The sequence below is a fragment of the Vitis riparia genome, chromosome 15 (genome assembly GCF_004353265.1).
Source record: "Vitis riparia cultivar Riparia Gloire de Montpellier isolate 1030 chromosome 15, EGFV_Vit.rip_1.0, whole genome shotgun sequence".
In the NCBI taxonomy this organism is placed as follows: domain Eukaryota; kingdom Viridiplantae; phylum Streptophyta; class Magnoliopsida; order Vitales; family Vitaceae; genus Vitis; species Vitis riparia.
The window spans coordinates 1,515,152-1,528,006 of record NC_048445.1 but is presented as its reverse complement, the minus strand read 5'-3'; the positions used below and the strand labels follow the sequence as shown (position 1 = coordinate 1,528,006).

The 12,855-nt window shown below is 31.0% G+C and overlaps 1 protein-coding gene across 2 annotated transcripts; it reads left to right on the top strand.

The window, feature by feature from the left end:
• The first annotated feature begins 632 nt into the window (after window positions 1-632).
• Window positions 633-7,388, top strand: LOC117932086. Of its 2 annotated transcripts, none has more exons than XM_034853125.1 (7): window positions 633-967; window positions 2,872-3,095; window positions 3,326-3,393; window positions 3,587-5,264; window positions 5,375-5,538; window positions 5,814-6,000; window positions 6,092-7,388. In XM_034853125.1, exons 2-7 carry the CDS (start codon window positions 2,942-2,944, stop codon window positions 6,754-6,756), a joined length of 2,916 nt encoding a protein of 971 aa, XP_034709016.1. In that variant the 5' UTR covers window positions 633-967; window positions 2,872-2,941; the 3' UTR covers window positions 6,757-7,388. The 2 variants fall into 2 exon arrangements, with proteins under 2 accessions (XP_034709016.1, XP_034709015.1); XM_034853124.1 differs by having other exon boundaries at window positions 633-1,919.
• Window positions 7,389-12,855: the final 5,467 nt, after the last annotated feature.

Here is a 12,855-nt window from a genome sequence, read left to right as displayed (position 1 = left end):
CGTTAAAAGGAGCATGGCATTAAGGGCTTTCCTCCTATTTCTTTTATTGATTTCATTGATTATGATATCATCTTTGTGAGGCCCCTTGTATACTCTTCATTGTCTTCCTTACTTTTAAGGCCTCTAATCTCTTCCAATGGCAATCATTCACCTCCCATTTTGTTGAATATCTTTAATTCCAAATGGGTATATTATACTCTATAAACTAAAAATAAAATAAAATTACATAAAAATTTTGCATTTTAAATATTAAATAAATGTTATCATAAAAAATGATAATTTTATTATGGTAAATATGATACGCAATCCAATTCAACCCATTTATAAATGAGGTATAATTATTTTGTTAGAATTAAGAAACATTTAGTAAATCAAAGAATTTGTTTATGATTTATATCTACTAATTTGAAATTTAATTTAATTTTTGGTTTGATTTGAATGACTACCTAATTTCCTGAATCAAATTTGTTAGAAAAAATAGTTGAATAATTCTTGTTTTTGTAAAAGGACAATTTTCTCTTCTTGGCCTGTTTTAATTGATGTTCACCAAACGTCTACTCACTCTTTTTATCTCTTTCTACCCACTGTCCTCTCTCTTTCTCTGTCTCTGTCTCCCTCCCTGTCAAACGCGTGGATGCGTATTATACCCATCATCTCAATTCTCAACTCTCATTTTTCAATCCTTATACGGACATTGTCCGCTGATGTTACCTAGAAAGCAATAACAGGAGGAGGGAGAGAGAGAGAGATAGAGGGAGAGGGCGTGAGACGGAGGGAGAGAGAGAGAGATGGGGGGAGAGAAGGAGAGAAAGACAAGGGGGGTTTGAGTGGTGACACTGATGATGGTTGAACGTGGAACTGTAGCTGAAAAATGGAAACCCCCCAAACTTTTCTTCAATGGAAAGCTCAAATGGGTCCCTCAGCCCAACCCCAACTGTCACCAATTCTTCTACTATCAGCCAACAGAGTAAAGCTCTCTCCTTTCTCTTTCTCAACTTTCCTTTTCCTCTTCTTCTTCCTCCTTCTTCTCTCTTCACTCTTTCTCTATCCTCTCCCTTTCCACTGAAAATTTCACGTTATAAAAACATGGGTCGGTGCTAAATAAGCATTTGGGCATCTCTTTTTCGCCTGTCAAAAGATACCCACCAAGGAAAAGTTTTGGTTTTGCTGAGATTTTTCTCAGAAAATTTGCAGAAGTGCGTGATGTGGGTATTCCATGGCCATGACACCCATAAAGAAAAAGCTTCAATTTTTATTATATTTATGCTAGAATTTCCAGATTCTTGATTTGGGTTTTTTCAAAAAGCTTGATTTTTTTGGATCTTTCGTTGTGAATTGGCGGTAATCATACAGAATTGAAGTGTTTTTTCTTCTTCTTTTAATTCTATCTTTTTGGTGGGTTTGGAACTTTGACATTGAAGTTGAACTTTCAACTCCTTATAGCCATAAACCTGATTTTGTTGAATTGTGGGAGCTGTCGGTTTGAATAAAATGTACAGAAACCATAAAAATAAAAATAAAGTGGAATTGATGGCTATAGCATCTGGGTTTTTTTTTCTATTTTCGTCATATCCTTCCTCAAAGCCCATCTCTAAATACTTACCATAGTTGAGGTTTCAAGGCTGAAATTTCAAGGAGTGCAGTCATCCGATTGGCTTTTTCATGAAAGAGAGGATTGAATTATTAAAATTTGGCCTTTTTTTAGTGAAGAATATTTGATGCTGCTTAAGGCTTATGGATGAAGAAAGGAAGCTTTGATACCTTGCCATCCAAAGAAAAGCTTTAGTATCTTGAGCTTTACTCTGTTGAGAGAAAAAAAAAAGCCAGAGGGTTTGATTTGAATTTTTGTGGGTTTCTCTTTTATTCTCATATCTGGCTGCATCATCACTCTTCTTGGGGAATATCAAATTGAATTTCAGGTATTTTCTCATCCATTTTTTATCATTCTAGAAAATAAGACTAATTGCTTTGAATTTCAGGTATTCTCATGTTCTCATTGTTGTATCATATGTTTTTTTTCTTTTTTCAAGTTGATTGTTCTAGGAAATAGGAGTAATTGCTTTAGAAATTCTGCATTTTCCTGAGCCTGAAAATATTGTAATTTGGTATGTTCAGCTATGCTGATTTCCTTGGAAAATGGAGCAAAGTATGGATTCAAGTCAGCACGAAAATAATAGAAAATATGATCTTAGGGGAGAAAATATTTCAGAGCTGCAGGAGAACAATCTAAAGCATGGGTTGTTGAAAGATTATTGGTAGGGTTGAGCATTGTTTTATTGGTCAAACCAAGAAACATCCTAGCTTGTCTAGCTTATGAGATGTGAGGTGTGGTAGAATTGCCATAACCCGAGCCTCCTTGAAATGTTGATGACAATGTGAACACCTTGGTGATTCACTCTTTGGCTTGTGTCTGATCTTGCCTTTGGGTGTTATTTTTTCAATGGCTTCTACGGTTGTTTTTTTCGGGTTTTTCTCCAGAGCCTGAATTGTCATTTTTAGTGTTCGTCTGTGAAGAAAAAGTTAAGAAAAGGCCATAGGTTTATGAATTTTCAAATCTCCTGAGAGCTCCAATGAAGATCCAGGACTATGAACTCGATTGTTTTTTCTTTTCTTTTCTTTTTTTTAATTCTAATTTTAATTGTTTCTGTGCTTCAATGAAATCTCCAGAGTAGCTTTTACTTTCTGGTTAGATCGAATGCCCCAGCTCCATGTCCATTCCTTTAATTTTTCTAGACTTCGTATTGTGGTACATTGCTTATGGAGGAGCCTTTCTTTTGGTTTCCAGGTGGGGAAAGGGGATGGGCCAGACGGCAACTTTTCTGTAAAATATCTTCTAATTGTTGTTTCTATACTTCTTTTTCCATGCATCAGGTTCAATGTGGCCCTAAAATAAGGAAAATTAGATGAACACAACATTCTGAAGCTGCAGAATAATCCATTAATGATGGGAAAGAGATCGCAGAGGCGCCCTGTGCGATATGAAAAAGGTCAGTCGGGCTGCATGTGGAGTTTGATTAATATGTTTGACTTCCGCCATGGTCGATCCACTCGGAGGCTTCTGTCAGATAGGAAGCGTGACAACTGGCAGGCTGTCGGTAAGAGACTTGTTTATTATTCAAACAAACTGTATATGATTCTATCCAATTCCTCAGCTCAGGGCAAAAAAAGAAGTAAAAAAAAAAAAAAAATTGTTGTTGGGCATGAAGCGATCTGTACTTGTTCCTAGATCCATGTCGACATTCAGATGTGTGCTTTTTTGGCAGTCTTGTCATACATGTTAATTTTAAATGTCGATATCTCAGAATCTTCTTTTTCCCTTCTGCAGGCGAAGGATATTCAAAGGGTACATTTAACTTGTTGACCGACTTTGATGAGAAATGTCAAGGCACTGATGTAAGTTTTGATAATTTACACACACATATCCCAACTGAATGTGTATTTTGAAATTTTAATCGTATATACATGAGAGAAGGGCATTCACCGTGTTAGTGAACCTCGTAAAATTAGCAAATGGTGAATTTTGAGCCATTTGCTATGGGTGAATTATATGAATATTGATTGATATTCTGGCTTCTATATGTTCCAGGATGGGGATGAGTGCCAGATGGTGACAGCTGATTCTTGTAAACCAAGCATGAAAAAACTCATAGAGGAAGAGATGTCGAACGAGGAGGAAGTGAAGAAGCAGATGACCAGTGATGAAGTAGAACCAAAACAGTCTGATCCAGAAAAAGGAGACCCCGTAAGAAAGAATCGAAGAAGAATAAACAAAAGCAAGAAAACATGCAATGTGCACATCCACAATAATGCTGGATCGGGAAATTTGTCTAAGTACAATTCAGAGCAACAATTTATGAGTAGTCTTGATCTAGATGCAATAATGGAAGAGCTCTGTGGCCAGATCCATCAGAAAAGTTCTACTTGTGGGAGGCATGACCATCATGGTGAACATAACATGCAGCCGGATAAGAGGTGTCCTGCTTCCGAGGAAAAGTTAAGTGAGGCAACTAAGGTGTTTATAAGTCAGAAGTTTGCTACTGGGACTGCTGAAGATGGGAAGACGGAGAATTCCCAAGAGTTCACAGATGCGCTTCAGACATTAAATTCAAACAAAGAATTGTTTCTGAAACTCCTACAAGACCCAAACTCGCTGTTGATGAAACACATTCAGAACTTGCTGGATTCTCAGGTAGAGAAAGATGAAAATTCCATGTCACATGAAAATTCCAATTCACATAAATATTCCAAATCACTGCCAGGATCCAACTTACCAGATCGAGAGCTCTTGAATTTGAAACAGTCCAAGGAGTTTACCAATCATAAGCAGCATAAATTTTTCAGGAGAAGATCAAAGTCTCAGGACAGTATCTCATTGAATGGAAACGAGAATTACCAAGCTTCCAATAAAATAGTCATTTTGAAGCCTGGACCTGTAGACTCAAGAAATTCTGAAACAGACAACGGTTTTGGGTCCTTGATGCAATCTCACAACGACATGACAAATACAGGGCCGAGTGAGAGAACCGTTTCTCATTTTTCTCTTAATGAAATAAAAAGAAGGTTGAAGCATGCCATGGGAAGAGAGCGGCAAGGGACCGCTCATAATGGTGTTTTACATAGATTTCCATCCAATCATCAAAGTTCAGAAGATGGCAATAAACGGGTTAGTGGTGAGAATATTGGTATGCATTCTCCAAATAGAAGCCACTTCTATACTGAAAGAATCCCGAAACCTTCTGCTGGCAGCAAGAGGGGAGATAAAATTGGCAAGCTGAAAGACTGTGAAATAAGTATGGAACATGACACTTTGGGCTATCCCAACCAAAGGGTATCTACCATCTACTCCGAGGCCAAGAAACATCTTTCTGAGATGCTGAGTAATGGGGATGAAGATGAGGATATTTTGATCCGACAGGCTCCGAGAACACTGGGAAGGATACTCTCTCTTCCCGAGTACAACCTTTCACCCATTTGCAGCCCTGGGAGGGACTGGGGTAATAACTTTGTTACTGCACAGATGAGATTTTCTGCTTGTGGGAAGTTTCAGAGGGTAGACGAGAACACAGGACGGCTCAAGCAAGAAAACAATGTCGGTCATTCAACTCCATTGGCACAAAACTTCAAGAATCGGACCTACCCTTCTGATGAGAACCAGGATGATGAAGCACAGGGTTCTAACTCAAGTCCCAATATCTCAGTTGAGGTCGTTCATGATAACAAAGTGAAAGAAGCCTGTTCTACTAGAGATGAGATAAGTTCTGAAGGTATCGTTTTCTCCCTTGTCCAAGTTATAGTGAGAAGCATGCTTAATAGTTCCCCGTGCTCTGTTTTTGAAATTTCCAATGCTGACTTAACAGTTCGCAAAATCCTGCAGGTGATGTGGAGACTGTAAAAACAATTGATACACTTCTAGAGGAGAACAGAGTCTTGGATATTTCCTCTGAATCAATTCGCTCCTCTGTTATCAAAGATGATCAAATGGAATGCATCACAGCTGAAAGTTGTGATGAAAAGGGATATATTGAAAGCTTGAAATCAGTGAGCACCATCACTTACTTTGTTTGTACAGCACATATAATTGTTAGAGAGATGCCTGGGGCTGCCTATATTCTAGTCTTCAATTAGAAATCCTCCTCTATAAAGCATTTAAGAAATGAATGCGTACAATATCAATCTATTTGATAGTAACTCTCTCTCTTACATTTGACATCTTTAAGATATTTTGAAGAACTTTTAATAGGAATGGTGTTTTTTTATTACTTCTAGTCCTACTATTTCTGACTTTCCAACATCTTTTGGGTCGTTTTTTTAAGGATTCTGTTGAAGAGGATCAACGGCAATCTTCTCCATTGGCATCCCCATCAAGCTCTCTGATGGACAAAGGGGTTGTACATTTAGCGAGCGTCATGGATAGAATAGAGAGGCCAAGTCCCATATCTGTTCTTGAGCCTTTATTCACAGAAGATGACATCAGCCCTGCAAGCATCAAATCTAAACCCAGTAGGCTTTATGTTGAGAACCCTACAGTCATTCATTATTTACTCTTTACTGTTGCTTTCTTAATGATCTTAACCCATTCAAAATTTGACAGTTGAACAACTAATGCAACCACTACGAATCCAATTCGAAGAACAGGATGCTTCTGCTGCACATCTAGTTACCCATATTAAAATCGGTGTGGAGAGTAAGGACTCTGTGTTTGAGTACATAAAAGCAGTCCTGCAAATCTCTGCCTCAAGCTTGGACGAATTCTTCCTGATGTCCCTTACTTCAGATCAGATTCTTGACCCGTCATTGCTTGATGAAGAAGAGATATCTTCCTTCCAACTTTGCCATGACCAAAAGCTCCTGTTCAATTGTATTAATGAAGTTCTCATGGAGGTATGTGAGCGCTATTTTGGTTGCTTCTCTTGGGCATCAATTGTAAAGGCAAATATAAGACCGGTCCCAAACATGAAGAACACCATTCGTGAGGTATGGGAAGGAGTTCACTGGCATCTCCTTCCCCAACCTCTACCTCATAACTTGGACCAGATTGTCAGAAAAGACATGGTGAAAACTGGAACATGGATGGATCTTCGATTTGAAGCCCAAATTATTGGTATTGAAATGAGTGAAGTGGTCCTCCAAGAATTAGTGGAAGACACCATATTGTGCTGCATAAATGAAAGTTCAGAAAATGTATTCACAATGCCTCAAGCTGACTTGGAGGAAGATGAAAGCAGTGTCAATCAGTCAAATACGACATCCTGTTAGCTCCTCTGGCTGAAAGGAAAGCAAACAAGCCATATCTTGCATGCCAGGAAGATGGGCTGTGTAGCATCTTACCAAGCTAGGAGTGAACTTCTCCAGCTCTCCCTCCGAGCTTCCATGGACAACACATGACATAGGTTTTTCTAACTTCATCTACCTGAATAATGTAGATACAATTGTCAGAATCTACCTCGTGAATTTAACCCTGGCTGACAAGTTCTTCCAGTATGGAAGCTATCAGACGACGAGGCAAGAATAAATAAATAAAAAAAGAAAAACAATTCACGGGTGATCCATGCAAAAGTACAAAAGCTTCTGTTTTCATGGTCAGTTCCAGGTCAGTGGATTCTAACCTAGAGAAGATGGATGTGTTTCTCATCATTTATCAATGGTGTTGCTTGTTAGAATCTGTAGGGTTTGGTGTGTTGATTGTGATGGGTATGGGTGTTTGTTTGTATCTAAATGTTTGGAATTTCCTTTTCTGCTTCTTCTTTCTGTTTGATTCCATTCATTCTTGTTTCTGTTTTCTGGAGTGGTTTTACAGATTTGGAAGTATTCTGTGACTAGCTGTAATATAGAAGGATAAAACACAAAAAATAAGTAAATGAAAGAGTTCATACTGGAGTGTTGTTGTATGCATTGGGCTTCTTGTTTTTGTTGTGCTTTGGATTATTGAAAATCATGGGTTGGCATAACGTAAGTTCAGAATATCTGAACAAATCTTTTTAGGATGATTCGGTTTCTTCAGTTTTTTCAATTTCTTCTTTGACCATAAGGGCCTGTCAAAACAGGGTTTTTAAAAAACACTTTTGGTCTAAAAAGTGTTTCTAAAAAAATCGGGTGTTTTGCAAATTTAGAAAACATTTTTAAAATTTTGAAAAATCACTTGATAGTGTTTTTCAAAGAAACGTGTTAGAGTTGATTCTCCTAAAAATACTTTATAAGAAAACATTCTACCAAATGCACTCTAAGATATGGAGAGAAAGAGTGATATCACTCTATTCTTGGCAATGGCAAAATTGTGTTGGTTTTGTAAGATTTTTATTAGATACATATTTATGAAATTAGAATGCATTTGCAAGCAATTTTAGGAAGTGTTTCTAGTCTTTCTAATACTTTCGAAAGATAAAAATTTACAACTGCTAGAAGAATCAGAAACACTTTCTAAAATCATTATCAAGTACATTCCTAATGTTTTTATAGAAATAAAAAATAGATAGTATTTTTGATAATATGTTATCTTAAAAAAATAATTATTAAATAATTATCTAAGAATCATATCAAGTGATTTCTAGATTTTCAAAAGTCACGTTTAAAAGTGTATCAAATACCTATTTGACACAAATATGAAAAATAGTTTTATAATGACATATACACGATGTAAACTTATCAAAAATATATATATATATACACAATGTAAAAGTTTTTAAACTATTTTTAATACTTTCAATTGTTTCTAAAAGAATTAATTAGTTAAAAAAAAAAGGATGAAATGATACCTCAATTTGTAAATCTAATTCTTTTTTATTTGAAAAATAATTCATAAATATTTTTTATCATTTCAAATATTTACATATAGAGTTCGATAGAGATGATTATCTTTACAAGAAAATAATAAAGGTAGTTTTGTTCGAATGAAGCCAAAATAGAAAATGGTTAAATTTCAAATTTTGGATTTTCAATGATCATTTTTATCAAATAAATCCTTCTAAAAATATTGTATATAAATAAGTATTTGAAAAGAGAGATGGATTTTGGTAAGTTTGTTAAATGTCTCGATTTATATTGAACTTTTGTAGTCATATTCACTCCCACTAGAAATCCTCATGATTGCCATCTTGGCATCCTTGTGGTGGAGTCTCAAATTCATTTGGCAGTTTTTCCTTTCCTTTCCAAGCTATCCAACTAATTATACCATGGAGTTTCCTTTCCCTTTCCATGGGGGTCATTTGCAGGTACATGTTTGTTTTCATATGACCCTCTCTACCCCCTACTCCATGCCCTCTATGTAAATATATGAGTCTTCCTTCCAAACAGCTCCTTAAAAATTTGAATTGATCTTGTTAAAAGGGGTGATAGAGCCCTAATTTACATATTTTTACTTAAAAAGTAATTAATTTTTTACATAAATATTATTTTTTATCATTTTAAGTATTTATATGTAAGTTTTAAAAGAATTATTATTTTTACAAGAAAAAATAAAAATATTTTTATAAAAAAAATGGTTAAATTTCTAAAATTGGGTTTTCAATGACTCTTTTGATCAAATAACTTTAAAAATTAAGACTTATCTAAACCTTATTCTAAAAAAACTTTCATTTGGTTAACATTTGTCTCAGATTTAATATAAACATATTTAAAGTTCGTTTAAAAGTGTGTTTGATAATAAATTTATAAAATATTTCTAGTTTTTTTAACGCTTAAATGATAAGATTTTTTAAGTATTAGAAAAGTTATAAACGATTCTTAAAATTACCGCCAAACGAGTTATAACAATACTTTTAGAGAAAAACTTTTAAAATAAAATACGTTTTTTGAAATAAAAAAATCCAATGTTGAGTAAAATTTGAAAAACTTTTTTAAAATTTTGAAAAATTACTTACAATGTTTCTTAGAAAAGACAAAATTGATAGATAATTATTTCAAAAACATTTATTAAGAAACACTTTGATTAAAAACACTCTAAATAAAATACTATCAAGAATATTATTAAGTGTCATCAATTTGAGAGGAATGGTTATTAGATATATTCATATCAAATCTCAAGAGTATGTACCAAATTTTCACTTGAATATGTTTAGTAAACTGACAAAAAAATGTTTTTTAATAATTTATTTTAAAAATAATTTGTTTTTAGAAGCAATGGTTAAATGGTTTTTTGAGCATTAATTATTTGTTGTTTTTAAAATAAAATTTTATTTGAGAACTGAAGAATGAAAATTAATTTTTTATCTCAAATGAAAAATAATTACTAAACCATACTTTCATCACATAGCATCCATGAATAATAAGAAAAAAGAAAAGAAGATAAGAGCTCTCATAACCACACAACAAAAAAAGGATAGAAAAGGGGATGAGAAGTAGAAAAAGACAATTTTTCATTTGAAAAGTGAAAATCTTTGTGAAAATTGTTTTCATCACACTTTTTCAGAACATATTTTTCTCATTTTGTTTTTGTTTTCCATATTTTCATAATAAAGAAAAAAAAAGCCAAAACCAAAAATATATTTAAAAAGAAAAAAATTAACAATAGTTTTATTTTTGTAACGTGAAGTGGGCCAAAATAAAAATTAAAATAAAAATATTCATACTATTAATCCCTAGAAAAGTCGTTTAATTTTTTATTTTTGTTTTTCTTTTTTAACCCGTATAATTTTATTTTTTTAAAATTACTTCTCAAATAAAATAACTTATAAAAAAAAACCCTAATTTACCCTCCTTTTTTTATTCGTTTTTTGGGTGTATGTAGATTAAAAAGGAATATAATATTTTTGTTTAATTCTTATTTAAATGCTATTTAAAAGTTTTATATTTAAATTTAAATTTTAAAATAATAAAATATTTTTACTAATGTATGTAACATTCCTCGCGATAACAAATGAGAGGGTGGGTGGTTGAAAACGAGTATATGGCAAATGAGTGGATGCGGGTTGGTTGTAAATTTGTAATAAATAGTAGGGGCATAAGTGGAACATATTGTGAAAGTGAGTGGACCGTGGACTAAATCCATGCGTTTTCATTTTGGGTCTTCTTTTATCATTATGACATCAACTAACGCAAATCTAATGTGGGCATAGATTTTTTTTTTTTTTTTTTTCAATTAGAAATATTTAGTATAACTCACACAATACTTTTAAAAGTATTTAGATAAAAATCTTAAATATGAAAATATGATTTTAAAAAGTAAAATGATAAGAGTGTGTTTAACAATAATTTTATGAAGCGTTTTTATCATTTTTAATACTTTAAAGATAAAATTTTTTAAGTGTTATAAATACTATAAGCACTTTTTAAAATTATTGTTAAACACATTCTAAGAATATATTTGGTATCAAAACGTTTTTAACTTTTTTAACATTTAAATGATAAAAAATTTCATGTATTAAAAATGTTAGAAACATTTTCTATAATCACTATCAAACGGGTTCTAAAAGCCCATTTGACAGTAATTTTAGGAAGTGTTTTTTAATTTTTTAACATTTAAAATTTTTTATCATTTAAGTGTTAAATAGACTAAAAACGTTTTATATAATCACTATAAAAAATAATTTAAGTTTTGTTTAACAATTGTTTTTTAAATAATTTTTTTGTTAAAACATATATGTATATAAAACAAGTTTAACAACCAAAAATCTGTTTTCTATTTTGTATTTTATAAAATAAAAAATAAAATATTTTCAAAAAATATTTTTTAATTCTTTTAATTTGTTTTTGTAAGATTGTTTTAAAATAATAATTATATAATGAAAAATAAAGTATTAAATATAAGAATTATTTTTAAAACATATTTAAAACCGTTAAAAATATATTAAAAATATTTAAGGTTCCTAATATATTTTTGTTCTACAAAATATTATGAACAGTTTTTTAAAACTATTTTTAATAATTATTTTCAAAAATAATTACTAAACGTTACCATAAAATCATGAAAAAACATCAAATTTATAAACGCATCTATCTCCCTAAAAATAGATTTTTATTTGTATAAAACTCCTAAAAATATTAAAATAAGTCATTTTTTAAAATCTAATATTTAAACGTAAAATCAGTCCCATGACAATAGTGACAACTTCAACTCCTACTTTGGTTATGTTAAAAGCATAAATTAAAATATATCCCAAATTTGTCCTTAGAATTTTAGATAATAATAAATTTATTATTTTTTGGTTTATAAAAAATGTCTCTTGATTTTATTTATAATTTTATTATATGTTTGATAACCAACATATATTAAGGAAAAAACATTAAAAAAAATCATGTTTGATTTATTGTGAATGAAAAATAAAATATAATTAAAAAATTGTTAGAAATTTATATATTTTAAATTATTAAATAATTATAAAAAAAATAAAAATAATGAAAATAATTTTTAAAATATATAAAAATAATATATATATATATATTTTTCTTCTTACTTTTTATGCTTTCTTACTATTTAATTCCCTCGGTTTTTTTGGAAACCAAATATAATTGATAAGCTAATACTAATCACCTTTGTAATCTCAATTTCATTTTATTGCAATTTAGAATTTATGTGTTCAATTTTAAAATTTTAGCAATGAATAAATATATCTTTATTATTAGTTTAATCTCATAGTTTTAATTAAATTTAAGAGAAATTATCTATCAAATACATTCTCTTGCTTTTATTAACCAATCCAATCTTGTTATGTTATTTGCATACATTTTATTGAATGCAATATCAATTTAATGCGATGGCTTTGCTGATTAAAGTCTAATATATATATTATAATGAAAAAGCCAAGAAGAACATAAACAAAAATATGTTTCATTATAATTTTTTCAATTGTTCATCAACTTTATTTGTTTATTTATTTTAAATTTCATCAAGTTCGGTAATATACAAATTTAAATTTTTTTATTACTATTTAAATCTTAAAATTTTTATTACTTTAAATCCTATATTTTTTTAAAGTGATTTTTAAAAGCATAAGCTAAATCAATATATATATATAAAATATATTACTATTTTTTTATTTTAAAGATATTATTACTATTTTTTATTTAAAAAAAAAAAAATCAAAATATGCACTAAGTAAAAAAATAAAATGCAAAATATTAAAACTAACATATCCGTTAAAAAAAATTTAGTTTCTAACTACCCCATCACCTTTCCTAGTTGTGGAGTTAAAATCTTAATTACCTCATTAAACACGGGATTAACATGATGGTTAAAAAGAAGCCATCTTTAAATGTTCGCTAATCTAAAATTTAAAATATTTCACAAATGTAAGTTACAAAAGATCACACTTAAATGTTTTAAGTATGGTAAGAAAATTAAAATTTCAAATAATTTACTAAAAATAAGATTAAAATTAGTATTACAGTGTATGGTTGAAAGATTTTTAATCAAACCTTCGG

Bases quoted from the DNA above. Each gene is read 5' to 3' on its own strand.
- LOC117932086 (XM_034853125.1), top strand. From the start codon at position 2,942: ATGATGGGAAAGAGATCGCAGAGGCGCCCTGTGCGATATGAAAAAGGT. The intron at 3,096-3,325 runs GTAAGAGACTTG...TCCCTTCTGCAG, and splicing joins TGACAACTGGCAGGCTGTCG to GCGAAGGATATTCAAAGGGT. The intron at 5,539-5,813 runs GTGAGCACCATC...CGTTTTTTTAAG, and splicing joins ATATTGAAAGCTTGAAATCA to GATTCTGTTGAAGAGGATCA.